This window comes from Ambystoma mexicanum, chromosome 1p (assembly GCF_040938575.1).
Source record: "Ambystoma mexicanum isolate Mex_15411 chromosome 1p, UKY_AmexF1_1, whole genome shotgun sequence".
In the NCBI taxonomy this organism is placed as follows: Eukaryota; Metazoa; Chordata; class Amphibia; order Caudata; family Ambystomatidae; genus Ambystoma; species Ambystoma mexicanum.
In genome coordinates this window covers 1,002,917,636-1,002,937,618 of record NC_090921.1, presented here as the reverse complement: position 1 = coordinate 1,002,937,618, position 19,983 = coordinate 1,002,917,636, and the positions used below count along the sequence as shown (strand labels likewise).

The following is a 19,983-nucleotide window of genomic DNA, read 5'->3' as shown; positions in this document are numbered from 1 at the left end:
CCCAGGCCACTGTGAAATGGACATCCCACTCTCTCCTGGCTCTTCTCTGTGTAAGAAATCCAAGAGCCAGGAAGGGGGATTTTGTGGGGTGAAATAGCCCCTGGAAGCGTAAAATAAATACCAGGCCTTGTACATTCAAATCAAAAGGAAAGGAAATGTGCTAAAATTGCTAAATATGGAGAGATGCGAACTGCCTTTCACAAAGAAAGCGAAAGACACGTGGAAATCACACTTTGTCAAATTCATGAAGAGCTGTACTGATATTTCCATGAAACGGCAGTCCACAGACCTGTCAATGGAATGTTAGAATTGTGTTTTCAAGCAGCTCAGTGAAACCGAGCACCTTCTTCCATGAACATTAAATAAGATGATGTAATTTAGTTTTTTCCTTTAGACTACTAATATGTTCAGAAAAATACCTACCAGACTTGCAAGCTTGGGCATGGTGTTCTCATGTACCGGTACCATACTGAAATAGTGTGTAAATATTTTAAAACTGTGTATTTTATAAAAAAGTAATTTCCAATGCATTTAGGCATGAGTTACAGGCTGTTTGTTGCAAGGGGCCGGGATGTTGATTTCTTCGAAATGTGAAAGCCCTCTCTCTGTTGCCTGGGAGGGAGAGGTCTGGCTGATTTAATTTTCAATGCTATTCCTTAAAAATTCAAGAAATAAGAGGCTCTCAGATGGGAAGACACTGGGTGGACAAGATAAGAGTGGGTCTGTTCTCTGGTCTTTGTGAACCCAGGTCACAAGCCTCAATAAAAAGTGCATTAGCTTAGTCATTAGCCCTTGGAATGGGTAGGCTAATCTACACACAGACCCCTCTGCTGATGTCATGTGCTCCAGGAGGGTGGGGGCCTAGCCAGATGAGGAGTGAGTTTGCACATTTTATTTTTGCATTTTATTGCGTAAGATTGACAATATTCATTGCACCACAGTCATTGTAGGATTTTAGGAAAGATGACAGTAAACTCCTTCTGACCATGCAAAAACCATTTTGGTGGGATCAACACAACAAAGGTTATTCATGAGAATGTGATGTGGTCCTCCTTGTGTTTACCAGCGATGCGAAAAATTTGATAAAGCATGTCAGGTATGATTTATATACTGCCATAAAGTGCCATATTGTTCACTGATATAGTTCCAGAGTAAATGAAGAAAAACTGTATCTTTGCACAGGAATGACCTACAGACTTTGGACTAGTTTTATGTGATTCACTGTCAAATGTAGTCTTCACAAATATATTCATATCTGTCAGGATGTTAAAATTAAGGGTACTTGCCATGGGGTGAGATCTTAGTTATTTCCCCATTGAAAAATCCCGTTTGCCTGTGTATTTTAGCTCTTTCCCCATTGAAAAATCTGTTTGCCTGAGTAGATCCTTAGCCTATTTTTCAAAGTAAATCAATTAATTCCCTCATTTAATTCACGTGATCTGTATTGTTGTCATTCGAAAACCAGCACTCTTTTCCCAGTGTGTTGTGAGCCGGTATAGTCCTAAAGATTTGCCAAAATAACTAACTTCCAAAAACCCTGTTTCCATGTGTGTCCCATTGTAAGATGCAAAAAACGAAATTGTCCCGATTTTCACCGTTGTAAGGTAAAAACGAATTCCCATTTGCATTTTTTCCACTTGAAATTGTGCCAAACACCATTAAAATTGATTTCCCATTCTGTTCTGGTGATAGCCCTGAAGCCCTGTGTGTTATTGCCAGGTGTAGCAAAACACATTTTTCCCATTGCATGTCTGTCTCCTCTATTGCTGTGATGATCAAGTTTTCCAAAATCCGATTTTCCCATTGTGTGCTGACTAATATTCCCCAAAGCCCTGCCTGTCCTTTTAGGTGTAGAAACACATTCTGTCCTTTCTATTACTTCCCATAGCAGTTGTGCTAAACCATTCAAACCAATGTTACCTTTGTGCTCTGCAAAACGAAATGGTCCCATTGTCTTTCTGTCTCTTATATTGTTTCTGTGAACCAGACCCCAAATCCGATTTTCCTATTGTGTTCCTACTCCCTGCCACTGACTTTCATCCAAAGGAATCAAGCCTAATTGATGTTTGGGGGGTGAGGGTTGCTGGGGGAACACTTAAGCATTTTGCTATCGTTGTGTGTTGAATTGTTCTTCTTCTGTCTTGTGATTTAAAAGGAATTAATTGTGACAGTATATCTCAACCTTGTCGCTTTACAGAAGTCATTGAATTTACCGGCACTGGGCAATGGGGACTTACCGGGGCATTTCAGCCCCGGCGGACCCGGTAAATCCCTGTTGCCGGGTACCAGTAATAATTACTCCCCATTCCCATTTGTGTACCATGGGGCTCAATAGGAATGGGGAGGCCGGATGCATCGGCACCATTCACGAATGGTGCCGGTGCATCTGTCGAGGTCTGCTGACGGGTGCCGGTCCGCCCGCCTGGTCAGACCTGGCGGGCGGAAAGGCACCCGCGAGCAGAACTTGTAGTTTTCTGGTCCAGTAACAACGGTACTGGTAGCTTACCGGCACTGTTGTTACCCGACCGGCAAACTTGTAATGAGGACTATTGTGTTTTTGTGTTCCCACAACATTGGCGGCTGATGTAAGCTGTTGGTTCTAATATGTCTAGATAAATTACTAAATAAATATTGCCTGGTTCCTAGTCCATTGTGGCACAGGGTATTTGTTGAGGTTGTGTGTGAGACGGGTTGGCGGCCTTATCAAAAAAGAAGAACCTAATAGAAAATCCAAAGCGCTTTCTTGTGCGACACATTGTGGGGGAAGGAGCTCCCTGACAGTAGTGTGGCTATTGATTTCACTTGGGATGTTGGGTGGGCCCAATTCTATTGGACAGATATGAATTGCCTCTGTTTTCCTGGTGGGATGTCCACTTCAGATCCTGAATTGTATTATCTTGTTTCTCAGGCTAAACTTGCCTGTCACTGGTACACTACTAGCTCAGCTCCTCCATAAGTTAAGATTGAAGCAGAGTGCAGTCATTTTTACCACCGGATCTGTTGTTTTGTGTACCGTTGATCCACTTCACACCGCGATTCATGCATGGGATAGGATTTATTTAGTAATCTCAGGATTACTACTCCTTACAATCGTGACATCTGCATTTGGAACTTTCCAGGTGTGTCCCCCACCTTTCACAAGACAGTATATCATAGATCGGATTGAGAATGTACTTTCACTATTGGGGATATCTTCCCAGATGGCACCTTTGTCCCTCTTGTGCATTTCTGGGCCAAAATGGGGAAAAATCGTACCCCTTTAATATCCCATGTGAGCTGCATTACAGCAGAAATGGTCTTTTACCTGTGAACCAGTCTCACATCCATGCTTGCTATTAGTGTTGCACTCAGGTGGCTGCACGGGCTGATTTCCTCTCTCTGCAATTGTACACAGCCAAATGCGCTTGCTCCGGACATCAGGGCTAGTAACAAGTAGAATGTAGATTTGGGTTACACTCTTGCTGAAGATCAGTGGCACAGGTGTTGTTTATTAAGCAAGAAGGTACTCTGTAATTCCTAATTCCGTCCGACTTAGTTTGAGGTTCTTAACCAATAATACTAGACTCTTTGAAAGCTGTAACGAGGAAAGCCCCAGATGCTTCACTCCCATTATTGGGCTCGTTCCTCGCCACACGGAGTTCTGGGATAAGGTGGCTGTAATGCTGGCAGAAATCACTGACACTCCTGCTACCCCCTCTCCTGCTGAGAATCTCCTTGGTGATTTTGGTATGACCAATCCTCTCATGAGTAAGTTCTTGAAATTTGCTCGTTTTATTGTCAAGCTCAGTATTCCAAAGGACTGGTTATCCAAATACCCACTTAAGAATTGGGGAATGTTAATAACATGAAGCAACGTACTCTCTTATAATACCTCCCTGTGGACATTTGGATTGGTGTTAAAAATGACTACAATCACAGGTCTCAAACAAATGCAAATTGGTTTCGTTCTCTAATCGGTTTTGTATCTCTCTCCATTCACCTGCTATGTATGACACCTTCCAGATTGTTCCAGATATGTGTACTACATTTCTGAGGGACTTATATATTTTTATATATACTGTCAAGCCTTAAAAAGGTTGGAAAAGGACATGTTTTTTGGATGGTAAAATGGATACCATAAACAGGGTAAATGGTGCTGATGATTTGCTTAGAGTTTGTCAATCTACCTTACCAAAAGGATAAGGTGGGCGCTGCAACACTCCTCCTGGCACAGATGTCCCCTACTCAGGTGGTATTCCTCTGTGTGGGTACGACAAACGATCTCTTGCTCCCCCATCAATAGCACAATCCTCCACTGCAGGGTGGCAATTGTGGGCATTCTTGAATCCACTCCCACTGTCTGCATGACAGGAAGTCTCTGCCCACCACTGACCAACAGAGCCGGTTTTAGGACAAAGCAATACTAAGTGTCTGCAATAGTTCGAGGGCACTACAAGCCAGGTGCAGGGAGCTTTCTGGGCAGATGTCAGTTACAAGCAGAAAATGTGGGCCCATTGACAGTGGTTGGGGGGTGGCCACATGTCATTTCACTTACAGAGGCAGAAATACATGCAATTGCCTCGTTGGCGAGACCAGAATCACTTCTCGACCTTGACTGACTGCAGTCCCCACCAGAGATACCAATCTATCAACCTCACTGCTAGCTCCCGCCAGCGCCCCCTGACATCAGTGACAATAGGAGAGAGAAGAGGACAATGGCAAACTGCTTCTCAGCCTTTGCTGACAATGAATTCCACGCAAAAGAACTGATAAAAGTAGAGGTTTTGACTTGTTCCTTTGCCAGAACCTGGGACCAAGCGTAGCATGCACTCCTGCATGCCCTCTCATCAGCTGTGCGTCTCATCAGTCACACCACCAATGCAGCTAATCTCTGTCCGATTGCCTGCACCTGTGGCAGTTCTCTTCGCCTGAAACCACCAACAGAACATCTTTTAGAAACACTGACTCTCAAGAGCACGCACAAAGTTAATTACAGTACAACTTTTATTAATACTGAGATCTTCACAGTGTGACCATTAATTATTAGTGACTATTTCATCCAGGGTTAAGGGGAGTAAGTGTAAAAAATAACCGACAAAAGAGAGCTGGAGAGAGAGTGAGACAGGCACACTGAGAACATGAATCAACATAAACACCAAGAGAAGGTGGTGAACAGCAGCAGCAAAAAAGGTACTTCCGTCCAAGGAGGGGTTCTTTTTTGTTTTAATTGACATTTCTTTTGCACACAATGGTAATAAAATAAATTTTAAAAACGAATCCCCTTCCCGAAAATGCAAACAAGGCGGCCCCTCTCTGCCCCCATCACTAACAAATTCACATATCTTTGCCAATCACAATATGGGGGAGAAAGGTCACAAAGATGGGGAAGCAATCAGGGCTGTGGCCGTTCTACCTTTCTCACACACGAGGGCGGGGGAGTGGGGGGGGGGGGGTAAACAGGGAGGTCGCTGCTTTACGTCTATGTACAACATGGTGATCTGTGCTTTCATGAAAGGGCTCGGCCAGGGCGGGGAGGGGAAGCGAAGAGTGCTCAGGAACGAGGGTGGTTGTGCTTTCTGACAAATTACAAAAATGTAATGCAAGGGTGGCAGCACCTCCCTAACCCACACCCTCATCTCCTCGTGGTCTACCGTGTCTTTCTTTGTCGGCATGGCAGTGGGCACCATTTTGTTTTCCTCATTGTACAAGTGCCTGCCCAAACCATTCCATTCTTAACCTGGCTAGCACGTTCGCCTGTCCTTGTTTGTCGTCATCGGTAATTTCCTGGTACTTTACATTTCCTTCAGGCTGGTATACCACACTCATTACCATGCCTCCTGGGCAGCACGGCTGGCACCGATCACTCACCCCAGGACACTTGACCTTTGCCTCCACTACTGGAGAGGAAATGGGGATCTTTCCACTTTCTCAAAGCTTAGCCAAAAACTGCCCCTGCATCTCTACTCCAGCCCACCCACTTGACGTTGCTTTCTTCCTCGAGGGTGACATATATGAAACGTTCCCCCCTTACCCAAAACAGCTCACCTGACACATCCCTATTCTCGTGAAAACCACTGACATTTTGTCCCCAGTTTGGTAGCCAGGGTATGTCCTCGCTCTTACAGCATGCTTGCTAATTACCATTAGCGCTCCCGTGTAAGCAACCATCCAGCACCCACCCTAACCCGCCTTGCCCTGCACAGCATGCCTGGAACTTCCCCACTCTTTGAGTGGCACACCAGACACTATGTGCATCATCTGACTGCAACACTTCACACTTTTCCTTCTTTGTCAGTCAAAAAAGAAGGACTGCCATTGATACACAACACGTGCTCCTCTTTGAGTGACACACCCGTCACTTTGCCAGCTTGTCTTTGACTGGAGCCCCTGGGCCTTGGCTCTCTGCCTGTAGAGCCCTTGTATTACCACAGAGACATGGCCTACTTCCTGAATTTCATACCCACCACTGTATCCTCGGTCCCTGCACGGCACAGCTAGACCTTTACCAGTTTCTTCTGCAAAGCAGTCCTAGTACTTCACCCTTTTATTGTACATAGCAGTCCTAGAGCTTTAGCCAGTCCGCCTACTTGATGCTTCTTGCATTTTTTAGCCACATCCATGCCATGCCCTCCCCTGCCTTCCGACACCATGAATCACCTCCAATCTTCCCTAATAACCATGCCTTCACTTGCATCACTTCAGCTTCTACATGCTCACGACACACATTGCACTTTCTCTACTCCTGCACGACATACAGAGCTGCTCCTCATCATCTTTAGCATTCCCTGTGAGGATACGCCAAGGACGCGGACGCCATCTGCCGGTACCACTGCCTAAATCTCTCCCTCGTAGGAGATACAACCCACACTCTCTCTACAGGATCGCGCCACCAGCACTCAACCATCCTGTGTGGCCCACCTGGAGCTTTCCTCCCTTTAGTTGGTGCCCCTTTTCTCATCTTGTATGACACATCTAACAGGATCCTCATCGTGTATGGCACACCTGCGGCTGTTTCCATTTTGAGTGGCGCACTTGGGTCTTTGCTCATCTTGTATGACATACCTCGTTCTTTCCACATCTTGCGTGTCACACCTGTCCCTTTCCTCCTCTTGCGTGGCACACCTAGAATTGGCCTCATTGTTGCACACACCTGTTCCTTGACTGACTCTTTCCTTATACTTTGTGCCTCCTCGTGCGTGGCACACCTAGAATTGGCCTCATTGTTGCACACACCTGTTCCTTGACTGACTCTTTCCTTATACTTTGTGCCTCCTCTTGCGTGGCACACCTAGAATTGGTCTCATTGTTGCACACACCTGTTCCTTGACTGACTCTTTCCTTATACTTTGTGCCTCCTCTTGCGTGGCACACCTAGAATTTGCCTCATTGTTGCACACACCTGTTCCTTGACTGATCTGTTTAGACCTGACTCTTTCCTTATACTTTGTGCCTCATCTTGCGTGGCACACCTGTCCCTTTTCCATCTTGAGTGGCACACCTCAGCTGACTCTAAGCTTTCTATGTGGCACTTCCATCCTTTTCCCCAGCTTGTACGGAGCATCCGGTCCTAGCCCCTATTTGCGTGGCATGCCAGCCCCTTCCCCATCCCCTACCCGTTTCCTTAGCTATGGTGTCACAGTTGACCCTTGTCTGACCCTGAGAGTCAGACCTAGCACTTTAGGATCTTCTTGGACACCTCTGGCAATTTCCTCTTCTTGAGCTACACACCCTCACCCGTTGCCGAACTCGTGTTGATCGCTGGCTATGTTCAACCTTTTGTGTGGCGCACACTTCCCTATTTTTCTTGGGTTTTACTTGGACATGCTGGTACAACCTGCAAAGCACCCTAGCATTTCCACAGCCACCCCAGCTTTGCATGCTTCTTTTATTGACCCAGCTCTACTAGCAGGGAAGAAATGTGTTGTATCCTTAGTTATCTCCTTTCAATCTCTTTGCATTATTGTGTGTCCTGCGTGGACGTCTACTGGCGTTGCTGGCAAGCATAGGGTTAGTAGGAGCAGTATAGAACATCCCATAAATGCTAGCTGCAACATAGCACTTTCAGCTGAAATATTGAACATAGTGTATGCTAGAAATATATGAGATGCCCAATACCTGATGGCAACCTCTTCAGTTGAATCAGTAACCGTGTTTCTGTGTTTTTACGTTTAGAAACTATCATTTATCATCAGAAGGAGGTGCTTTAAGTAGCATTTTGGAAGGACCCGGTGGGCAGGAGCACTCGCACCAGGGGCCAGATCCTCTAGTGCTTGCACTGGTGCTAGAAACTGAGCAAAAGCTCTTAACACTAGTTTTGCTGCTTGTGTACTATGGAATGGGACTAACAGCCTTTGCATCAAATCAATGTTGTTTGCAGTGAGGCATCAATGAAGCAGACTGAGTTTTGCTATGCCACATAGAAAGTAAAGCATTGTGCCTCAAACAAAGTCCTACTTTTCACAATGGAAAAGTAGAGCAACAGTTTTGTTGTTCCTTGTTGCATGAACAACAACAAAAACGAAAATCTTTTGGGCGCTCAGTTTCCTTGCCTTGATTCAAAATGAAATAAAACAATTTCCTATCTAAATTTTAACCAGCACGCTTTGTACTAGTCCTTAGCACGCAGGCAACAAAATAGCAAAACCATTTAACTCAATGGCAAAAACCTTTATGTGCTATGAATAGGGGGTGGGAGGCGGAGGGGCTTCTTTATTACATTCTCCATTCAAAGACCAGTACAACTGGTGCCAGTGTTAGGCAATCTGGCCAAAGAACAGAACATTAAAAAACACAAAAAGGAAACAGGCAAGGAAGTAGGAAAGAGGTGCCATGTTAGGTGGAGAGTACAAAGGTACCAAAAGGAAATCAGTAGAGAGCTCCCCCCCCAAACAATCTAAGGGAGAATAATTATTTATGCCCCATCATTAAGGTTTTGACGTTGAACAGTGGATCCGGGATAATCATGGATATTGTTTATAATGTAGCCCTTCAGCAGACAGAAGTACACAAATATCCAGACACATTCTCTGGCACTTTCCTCGCTAGCCAGTATGATTTCTGTCCCTTCTCTTCCTAGCAATAGGCTTGTAACCGAAAGGTTTCGGTCATGGGCACTGACATGTAAAGAATTGACAATGGGCAACTTGAGCAAATCCACAGAATGCAAAGCAGCAAATAGTGGGTCTCAAAAGATTGCTCGCCAAGGGGTCAAAATCTCCTGTTCACACATGTGTGCAGAAATATTTAGACTGAGCGCATATGCTGCCATCTGTGGCCTCTTATTGCTGTACCCCACATCCCACTCAGATGTTTGCCAACTCTGTGTTGGCACAAGTAAACGTGTATGGCATACAATGGTCATTTGCAACTACCGTGTGCTCTGCAATCACAGTGTGAGCTGTACTCAAGTTCAGCGTGAGGCAGTTTCACGCTACGTGTTTATTGTTTAACTCTTTACAGAGAGGTATACATCTTGATGTCCTTAAGATGGGCCCTTTAAGGGTGACCGAAAGGCGTCCTGCTAACTGCTGGGAGAAACAGTGACTAGGCAGGAACCAGGCACCTAGCCAGCTCCTGAATATTCTTTGGGAACCAGAAGCACAGTTGTAGCTGGTATTAGGCACCAATCAATACACAACAAAAATGTGGACAAAAGCCACGCCTCACAGCTTGGCCCACAGAATCGTGAGGGTTGTAGTAAAATTGGGCCCCCCTCTCGGCCAAGATACAACTTTTGCTATGGTTCATGGCCTGCTATCAAGGACAAATAGGACTCTAATTAAACGGGTTGAATACGCACATCATTTCATGTGGCAGTGCCGCAGGGCAAAAAGCAAGGAGCAAGTTAGTAAGGGGAGGTTTTAGGATGTTAGGAAAGATAAATTCACATAAAATGGATAGATATTTTGATTGAGTAGAGGCTATGGCTACGAAGGCCACCTACGTGAGGAACTCTCCCAAAGAGTCTCAACCAAAGACAAAAAGGTCATGGAAGTGCATAGGAGTTAAGATCGATGCCCTCGGGTATGCTGAGGTGGTATCAAGGTGGTGACAATAATAATAATAATTTGGCACTTATATAGCGCTACGAACACGCAGGTATCTGAGCGCTTCTTATTATTACCCACGGTGTGTGGTGCTCATTTATCGACCTCGGACGGATGAAAGGCTGAGTTTGGCCCGGCCAAGATTTGAACCTGCATTAGCAGGCTCTGCACGGATGTCAAAGCCAAAGAGCAGGATCCACCTACTGAAGCATAGCAGGACCACTGTAGTCTAGGGAGGATAGCCAGGGGGCATCCCACTCTCCTTGGAAGCAAGACGGCACAGAGCAACACAGGTTTGATCCCCAGGTCCGTGCTTAGAAACCTCTGGGAATTAAGCGTGTTATAAATAACCAATTACAATTCGTAAAACAGGTCAGCGACTTAGGTTCACTCCACTGAAATCCGTGTGCCACCCAAAGGGTCGACTGAGTCTGCCAGTCATCGCAGGTCAATGAAAAGTGGGCGACTCGAAGAGCAATTTGTCACGAGTTGAGGGAACATTCAGTTTGAGGTGGCCTGTGTAGAAATGTTGAACGTGAAGAAATGATAGCCGTGACCATATCAGCAAAGGGGGGCCGTTGGAGGCATTGATGGTGTACCTCTCAACAATCTAGGGAGAAGACACTGACAGCAGTGCACCTCCCACATTACAGTATTAAAAGGTGGGGGTACAGGCAGCAGTGTAATTCCTATCCTACTGGAGCAAGAGGTGGAGGCACTTGCAACATTGTGCCACCCACCACATTGGAGGGCGAGGTGGTGATCTTGGCAGCAGTGGGTTCCCTTCCACAGCTCCAACACAACATGATTCAAGGCCATCGTTGCGGTGTACCCCCCCCCCCCCCACTGCCAAAATGAGCAACATGTGAACGCTCGCTCGGAAGTAGAATCTGGGACCGAGGTGCCCCCATTCCACAAGCACAAAATACAGAGACACTGGAGGTGGAAATCCTATCCCCCCTCAGCAGAAGGAAGTCAAGGTATGTGCCAATATGGTTCCCTATGGCTACAGGCGCAACAGTGTAAGGCAGTGGCAGCACTGTGCCCATTCAATGTACAAGAGATAAAGCCCACGTGGGAGTAACAGCACATCTCTGCTACGGATGCCCCACTCATTCTCAAACTCATGCCGCAACGCGATTGCGCAATAGACGCTACACTGGCCTCACTGATCACTCCCACAGCATCACTGAAGGTGCTTATTGCCAGAGTGTGCTTTCACAATTATCAAGTGGGCAGATATGGTTGCATTTCATGTGAAGATTGTACTCTCACATTTCGTTTTCTGCATTAGACTCAGGATTTCTAAACTGTCCAGTCTGCCCCTGCCCCTTTCCGCTTCCATCTGACACAGTGCTGTGTTTTCTAAATCTGACAGTGAAGATTCCGATGGAGGAGCATTACCCTTCTGACAAGAATCCTGCTTTGCGCCTTCACAGTACGAGCGCAACGTTGTTGGCACTGTGGATTCCCTATTTAAAGATAAGATCACCCAGCTCAAGTAGAAATTTGCGAACCATTTGCTCTATAAATCTTCACTGTTGATTCATGACGCGCGTGGCCGTAAAGGTGCCTTTGGGATTGCATCCAAGGACACTTGCATGTGCGCTCTGTAAATGACGATGCGCCTTCACCCGTGCAGAGGGATTTTCCATTTTATGGTCCTGTGCTTCATTTTCCATGCATAGATGGCAAGTAAAATCTCTTTAGTTGTTTGGGAAAATACCATCGTATTACAATATCCCTGTAATCTCCATTGCAAAGTCTACGTCATAAGCACTTCAGAGAAAATTGCAGGCAAGTGGTGTAAATTGTTAAAACAGGGGTGTGGGTGTGAGGCAGAAAAATATCTTTTTTTTTTTCTGGCCTTTTTACTCTCAAAAACTAAACGTGGGGATTAGAAGGCAAACAATTCCAAGGAGTGCTGGTTCCATTGTGGAAGGTCCCCAGCTCTGAAGGCCTGCGGGCATGTTGGCCTCCAGGTCGTGCCCGGGGTACCTGGATGTTGCAAGGAGAACGTTTGATGTGACCCAGCATGGGCATACGCGCCTGTGACCTCACCTGGAAAGTAGCACCCACTCCTGACAGCTACAAGAGGGTCGACCAAAGAGATGTACTGTATGCAGGCACTCCACATCATATTCCCTTTTACAGTTCGAGCAAAGAATTATTTTTAGTTCCACAATGTTGGGCAAGGGAGTACTTTGTTTCTAAAATGTTGCTCGTGAAATTATTATGGTTCCTACAAAGACAATAATGAGCGGAAGCACTTGCATCAGAAGATCCACATTCACGCTTACTGTGCATTGTATGGTTATCTGAAGACTAGATTTGTCCGCACCTATTCTAGGCCACACATAAGAAGCTCCATAGTTGACGAGAACTAACTTATTATTGACTAGGTGAGGGAGTACAACTCTAAGCAGTGCTCCAGGTGGAGGGTTAGGTTGATTACGTTTGGGTAAATGGGATTTCAGGCAGCATAAAAGGAGCTCCCATTTTCGATTGGCGTATTTATAATCCCTGTGACCTCACCTGGAAAGTAGCACCCACTCCTGACAGCTACAAGAGGGTCGACCAAAGAGATGTACTGTATGCAGGCACTCCACATCATATTCCCTTTTACAGTTCGAGCAAAGAATTATTTTTAGTTCCACAATGTTGGGCAAGGGAGTACTTTGTTTCTAAAATGTTGCTCGTGAAATTATTATGGTTCCTACAAAGACAATAATGAGCGGAAGCACTTGCATCAGAAGATCCACATTCACGCTTACTGTGCATTGTATGGTTATCTGAAGACTAGATTTGTCCGCACCTATTCTAGGCCACACATAAGAAGCTCCATAGTTGACGAGAACTAACTTATTATTGACTAGGTGAGGGAGTACAACTCTAAGCAGTGCTCCAGGTGGAGGGTTAGGTTGATTACGTTTGAGTAAATGGGATTTCAGGCAGCATAAAAGGAGCTCCCATTTTCGATTGGCGTATTTATAATCTAATACAAATATATTTTTCATTTTAAAAAGTGATCTTTTCATTCTAATCCGTACTTTCGTTCCTGTGAATGAACAGATGTATTTTTATCTTCAAGGTCCTAAGATCCTGCAACACCTTCACAGTCCTCCTCTTTGAGGCATGTTCTATTGTCGCTGCCAGTCTGAACATATCAATGAAGCAGTGTAGGTGGCATTACAGGGGCAGACACCTGTGTGCTGTTGCTCTCGATTATGTTTGTACGGGAGTATTACACTTATTGTAGTGAGGTAATGAACAGGAATAACACTTATCTGGAACCCTATTACAAGCGTAGTTCTCTTGGGTTATCAGGTGAAGCATTTGGGAAGAATAATGTCCTTTTGTAACCAGGGTATATAGTATGTGGTAATGTGGGGCATATTGAGTCTAGGAGCAGGACGATGGTGGGTATTGGTCTAACAAAAGAAGGAGGACGAGTTGCTTGGCAGAACTGTAAGACCATTATTGTGACAGCACAGTTGATGCCATTTAGCAGGTGGAAGAATTGTGGAACTTACCTTGGGCTGTCCTCCTTTGTGGGAGGCAGGAGTGGAGCGTCATAGTGAGTCCTTATTCAAGCTCGATGTCACTACGCTATACGAAAGTCAAGATGCCTTTCAGAGGTTGCAGAGATACACTGGTTATGATGGCAGGTAAGGGCCATCAGGACTGTGTAGTTTACCCATGTAGCAGTCTCGAGCAGCAATGTGGACGCTAGCCTCCTGTCGCGTCGTTCCTCTCACACATGATATGTGACAGATGCTGCTCCAGTCTGACTTCCTTTTTACAGACGTGGCCTATCAGGAGAATTAATGGCCCCACAGGCCAGTTTACCTCTGGGTAATATTGACAACCGCAAAGACCACCATTCTCCCCTGCCTCCTCTCAGATCATGCACAGGGAGGACTGGGCATATACTCTGTGAGAAATTAGCTTATTTGAGATGTTGCCATACAAATTATTAAAACACTATGGCTGGTATATTCTCTTTCAGAGTCTAGAATTCCTCTCCCACAATGAGGCCTACTCTTCCTTCATGTCAGTCTGCACGGTCCATAAGGAAAAAGGACTATAAAGCCACACACCCTTTTTCTGTGCACATGTCCTTATGTACTGCAAATTTAGTGACTCTTATGTGTCCCTTGGCCTGTCCCAAAAAAAACTGCACCAATCATGGTCTGGCCCTACCCTTCAGCAATACCCTACCTTCTGCTGCCTGCACCCGTGTGTATGCCTAAACCACTGCATGCAAACATCCTGCTCACATCTTAGTTTGTTCTTTGGACACCGGTGATTTCCTTTTCCACAGATTTCACGTATCAATATCAGTTTTCTGGGCAACCGAAAGTCCTGAAGACCGACCCATTTGGACTCTTCCAGGATCCCAATAGAAAATAATTTGATTTGCTGAGTGTTTCTCCTCTCACATGATCAGTAACCTATGGCGGTCTCCCTCATCCGATCATACGTTGGAAGGTCCCTTTCCCTCTGAAACACATGAACGTGTTTTCCTATACTCATTCTCTGTTTAGATGTGAATGCTTGGCCCCTGAATCCCTCTTTTAATCTAAAAGTGAACGTACAGATGTGCATTTTGCGCATCAGTCACAGCGCACAAGGAAATTGCCAGAATGATTTTTTCACCTCAGTAATGTTAGTTAATCCACAGTGACTGCCTGAGGGCACCTGCTAACCTCTTGCTGCTTCAGGGTTTAGCATTATGTCTTTTCTGAGTTGGGCCGATTGCTATTGCTTGCTGAAATCTGTTTTGACCTCAGTTAGGTTAAACTACCCGGGGCTGTACTATGCCTGGTGCTGAACTTGCCACTTCTTGCCTGAACCTCCACTCCTCAGGGCCCACTCAGATCCTGTCTTGTTTCACTTCTATTGCTGCCCAGTTATTCCAACGCTCGTTTTCTCTCACTCTCCTGCTTGTTCTCCTCCAGCTTAGTTTGAATGGCGTTCTCATGTGTTTTGCTGGTGTTTTTCCATCATGATTGGTAGGCTGAAATATTAGATCAGCCTACTTGTTCAGTCATCCCTATCCCTGCTTCTTGAGATTGGCAGCAAAGATTCCAATGAACATTAGTTGCTGCTACGTGCTGTTGTAAAGCCAACCCTGAACTATAAACTCTCTTCTCTTCAGATTGGCCACTGAACCAGCCACTCCATGCTAATTCCTGACCGATGTTGGCAGGGGGTGGTTTTGAGTTGGTGAAATTTGACTCATTAGATTTTGGTATGGATACAGCATGCACAATGGCAATTTCACTATGGAGTTTGTTGTCGCAAAGCAAAATTACCATGGATACAATGGTTAAGTGCGTGAGGTGGCTCCCGGTAGGTCTCCTGGTGAAGAAGGTGGAACCTATTGAAGTCGCCTGAGGCCAATAGCATACCATGTTGCATGCAGCTGTCCAGGCCATAAATGAGGTCGTCGCCCTCTGTCTTGCAATGTATGTATTTATTCAAGCCCCCCGCCCCCTCTGCGACCTTCTTCTCCTTCAGAAAATATCCACCCCAGCAAAGCACATGGAACACCTCCCAAAAGTACTGTGTACGCATTATCACTGTGAAGGACAAGAAAGTTGCACACTTACAAATATTGCTTTTGCTGCCACATACATAAATATACATTGTACACATAGTTTAGGGGCTATTTAACAGATATACTACCCACCTGTAGTAAAGTGCATAGAAAGGGAAAATGGTGGGGAGAGGTCCATTTGGACCACAAGAACCTGTAACAGAAACAGGAGCTGCTGCGGGGTAGAAGATGGGAAAAATGGGACATGTTCACCTGTGCAAGTTGGGATCCCTAAGACTTAAAAAAAAACAGTTACCTAAGCCCTGGAGTATTCATCATTGGAGTGGGTCATCCACACCGTGTAACTCTAGGAGTCACGGGAAACTCACCACCCCAGTTTCCTTTGACCTTCCCCAATGTGGCCAATGCCCAAAGTCTACCAAGAGCGTCCCCATGCTCCCTATGGTATAGAACAACCAGCAATGGGGTCTGATCTCCCTTGCCACCCATCCTCCCTGGTTACATGTAGTGGCAGTTGTTCATTCAAGAAGAGCGCCACTGGTTCACTATGCCAAAGCGATTTCTAAACATCGTTCGTTCCCATGCTCATTTGCCCTTTCCTTATGATACTGGGTCTTGTAGCCACTCAAGGACTATCCCCATTTCCTTATGCCCTAGAGCCACCCCATCGCCATTTATCTCTACTCTATGGTTTGACTAGCCACATATTGGTCCCTTTCCCCATGGCTTGTTTTCAGAGCGTTACCACAAGGCAATGTTATTTATGGGATGACCCCTCCCAGGACTCTCTCTATTCTTTCCTATGGCATTCTCATGTTGTGCCTTAAATGGATCACACCAGGGTGATCTTTTATGCATAATTGCCCAAGAGGTTTACTGTTCTTTGGGTCCAGTCGCAAGGGAGAGACCACCCTTCAAAGAGAAGGGATTGCAACGCACAGAGAAGGCTATTTACTGATCAACAGTTTCTGGCTTCTTTCTCTTTAAATAGGGACAGATGGATCAACGTATACAGTGAAAATTGGAAAACAGAACTCCCCGCTCGCTAAGCAGGAAGAGAGAGCTACGCATGCTACAATGACCAATCCTTTAGTGCTCGTACACAAGGTGGCTTTTGGCAGGTACTAGCTTGGCCATCATAATTTGCACCTATGGGTGTTTGAGGGATTCTTTCCGAAGGCACCCCTTCGTGACTGGAGAAACCACTACTGTGGATCAGCTCTAGAGAATTTGAAGGCCCCTTTCATGGGGCGCTCCTGTGTTTTTGGAGGCCCCTTTCATCAGGTACCTCTAAGTGTTAAGAACACCACTTCCATGGCATTTCCCAGAAACTTTAATGAAGCACCTCTGGGTGTTTGCAGAAATATGTTCATAGGCATTCCTGGGTGTTTGAAGAACACGTTCCTGACACAATAAGAAAGAGGTTGGGGAACTCATTCATGGGTTTCTCTTTTTTGATTTTGGGAACATTTGTGGGCGCTTTCTGGTGGATTAAGGTGGCCTCTAACATTTGGGCACACAGTCTGCTAGAATTACATGATTCTAAAAAACAACTTGGCGCATGCCCTTTAAAGGGGGACCCCGAGGTGTCTCAAAAATGTTGCAAACCTCAGAGAAAATGACTGGCTTGAACTTCCACTGACTCTGAAGGAACACACATCTTGGTGTCGTGGTTGAGAAGTGCATTGCCCAGTCTTTTCCATAAGGTATTCATGCATGACACCTCGGAGAGGTCCCCCTATTGAATCATCATGGTTATGCTGTACGTTTTCTAATTCTACCTCATCCAACTGGGGGTGGAGGGCGGGTGTAGACAGAAGGAGATGGAGATTGAGAAAGAAAGATGGGCGTCTGAGGAGATGATGGCGCCAATAAAAGGGAGGCGCTACAACAAGACGTTTACATGATAACAATTTCTTACAAGGGCTGGCCACTCCTCTAGGCTTTGTACAAAGCATCTCAGGGGTAGGCTTCAGACATGTCTGCATCCCCCACAGGAAAGTAGTAACTGGCTCGGGCCCCATGTTCAGCTCCTCAGTGGCACTTGATACTTTAGTGTTCAAATTCCCTGGTTGAATGGCACTGTCAGTTAGGTCTACTTTAGAAATGTATATTAACATTCTCCTAAGCATGACAGGCTAGACAGTTTACATCTGGGGCGAGGAAAAAGCAAGAGTATAGATGTTTTAGCACAGAAACATTTCCTTTTTGTGAAATAAAAAATATTTTTAAAAAATCCTAAAACATGTCTTTTACAAGAGAAAGACTTTGTGTAGGGCCTCAGTAGCAAGAACAGTTTCCCAATGTTTTAGATATTGTCATGTATAGTATCTGTCTTCTTTCTCTTTATCTGTTTTTCTGTGCTCCATAGGTTTGCGTTAATTCCTTCCAGCTGCCCTTTCCCTCCTCTTGCCACTGCTCATGGTGCAAGAGAAGGTCGTTTTCTGGCACAATCGTTTCTCACGAGGCAGACAATATAGGAATTGAGCGAAGGTGGGGGCAACGTTCCGTGGAGAGCAGAAACGAGGTGCTTTGTCAAGTTCAGCATCTTTCCACTCCCCACGCCAAAGTAAGTTTATTAAAGGACGTCTGCAAGTTTTCTTTTGTTTGAGTCTGAATTCATTCCTCACTTGCAGCCATAAAGTGTCCATATGTTGGGTTACTATTCTTTCTCTGACTGTCCCACCCAGATCCTCTTGGACTCAGATGTTTCCCCTTGCCATTCTCTAGCTCTGGTGATGGTTAAAGAGTGGAGTATGGAGCATGTGGAAACAAAGAGGCATTTCATCACAAGATCCGAGGTGCTGACCTGTCATTGGTTATGGTCCTGCGCAGCCGCACACCACGGCGGATAGCCACCAGCATGTCTTCAGCAGGTGGCTCCCCAGAGGTGGCATCAGTTGAGGTGGGCGGAGTTGGCGTGGCCCCAGGGTCAGAAAGTGAAGTGGGATATGGGAATTGCCCCTCACCAAGGGCATGGGCACTGGCCACAAGCTCGCCAATTTTCTCCACTAGGCTATGTCTGTTAGCTGCCAGTTGCTGGTCCTCCTCCTCAGCTGAGTGGTGCGGTCCACCAGCATAGACAGAGATCTCCATGGCGTTACTGCCCCATGCTGTGTTGGGTAGGCTCAACCTCTTTGGCGAGGCTTTGTTAAAATCCAGGCTGCTAGGGGACCCCTCATCAGTGTAAAAAACACACTCCTCACTCCCCACCCGGGTTGGTCCAACATAACCTGGCGAGTCAGGCACAGTGGGTGTCTTAACAGGGACAATGGGTGGCCGGATTGGTATAGGGCCTGCATTTGATAATGTACGTCGAACTGAAGGCTTTGTCGATGGTGTGCGGCGGATGGTGGCCACACCGGGCGTGGAGCCAGTGGCAGTCCCTGGCAAGGTGCCTCCAGTTGGCAGTCCAGCAGTGGAGGCTGGGCGCTTAGTCTGGATCATGCGCCTGTAGTTCTGCGCAATGTTACTGTTGCGCGGGATAGTAGAAGACTTGTCAAACTCAACTTGCCCATCTCCATCAGCATCTCCATTCACAGAGTAGCAGTCATAATCGGAACCTGGACAAAAGAGATGGACAATGTATGACAAAAGAAACAGCATTTACAGGTTCAGGTGAAACGAAAGTACATTGTGTGAGGTTGAATTATATGATCACCCTCTTACCCCAAAACATAAAACAATCCTTATCTTTGTTAGTTCTATGCCCAGAATAAAGATTAGGGCCTTATGCATTGCCTTCCTTTTGGCAGCTAATAATTCCAATATGCAATGAAATAGGGTACATGAAGTTACCCTCCGGAGAAATGCTGGGATTTGCAATTGTGTTCTCTGAATGCTTTGCATTATTAATGGTGAGCTTGTTCTCAATGCACTATGATATGTGTAGTCTTTAGCCACTGAAGGTTAGGATAAGAAATCACAAGGGCAGCCTCAAAGAGTATTGATATTTTAATTCTGGAGAGTGGGATGAGGTCCTCTTCAATGAATGCTGGGATTTACAGCCTTGTTGACTAAGAATCACAATGTCATCTTTATGGAATTATTAGCTTTGTAGTCTTTTATGCATAGTTAGGTTGTAGCTTAGCTGAGTTCTGCATTTAATTTGCAAGTACAACACCAGAAGGATCGACTAGGCGATTTAGTGTTTAGATACATTTAGAAAAAAGGATTAGTAATCTGCTTTTGTAAAGGGATATCTAATATTTGATAAATCATGCTTAAATCTGATTGTAGAAAGGTCTTTCCCGATTTGTTTTTATATGAAGATATGTTTTTTATAAATCATATCAATTTGCGGAATTTATATATTGGATTTTATGCCCATATCATTAATTGCAAAAGAAGTAAGTGTGAACATTTTAATTCAGTTTTAACGTTAACACACTTTAC

The 19,983-nt window shown here is 45.4% G+C and overlaps 1 protein-coding gene across 8 annotated transcripts in view; it reads right to left on the bottom strand.

Annotated features, from left to right (window-relative positions):
* Window positions 1-4,965: 4,965 nt before the first annotated feature.
* MTSS2 (MTSS I-BAR domain containing 2) overlaps window positions 4,966-19,983 on the bottom strand; it is a 443,751-nt gene continuing 428,733 nt past the window's right edge. For all 8 annotated transcript variants that reach the window (XM_069654833.1, XM_069654885.1, XM_069654842.1 and 5 more), the window contains one exon: window positions 4,966-19,151. In XM_069654833.1, coding sequence (XP_069510934.1) covers window positions 18,376-19,151 — 776 coding nt within the window. In that variant the 3' untranslated portion in view covers window positions 4,966-18,375. The remainder of the gene's footprint in view (window positions 19,152-19,983) is intronic.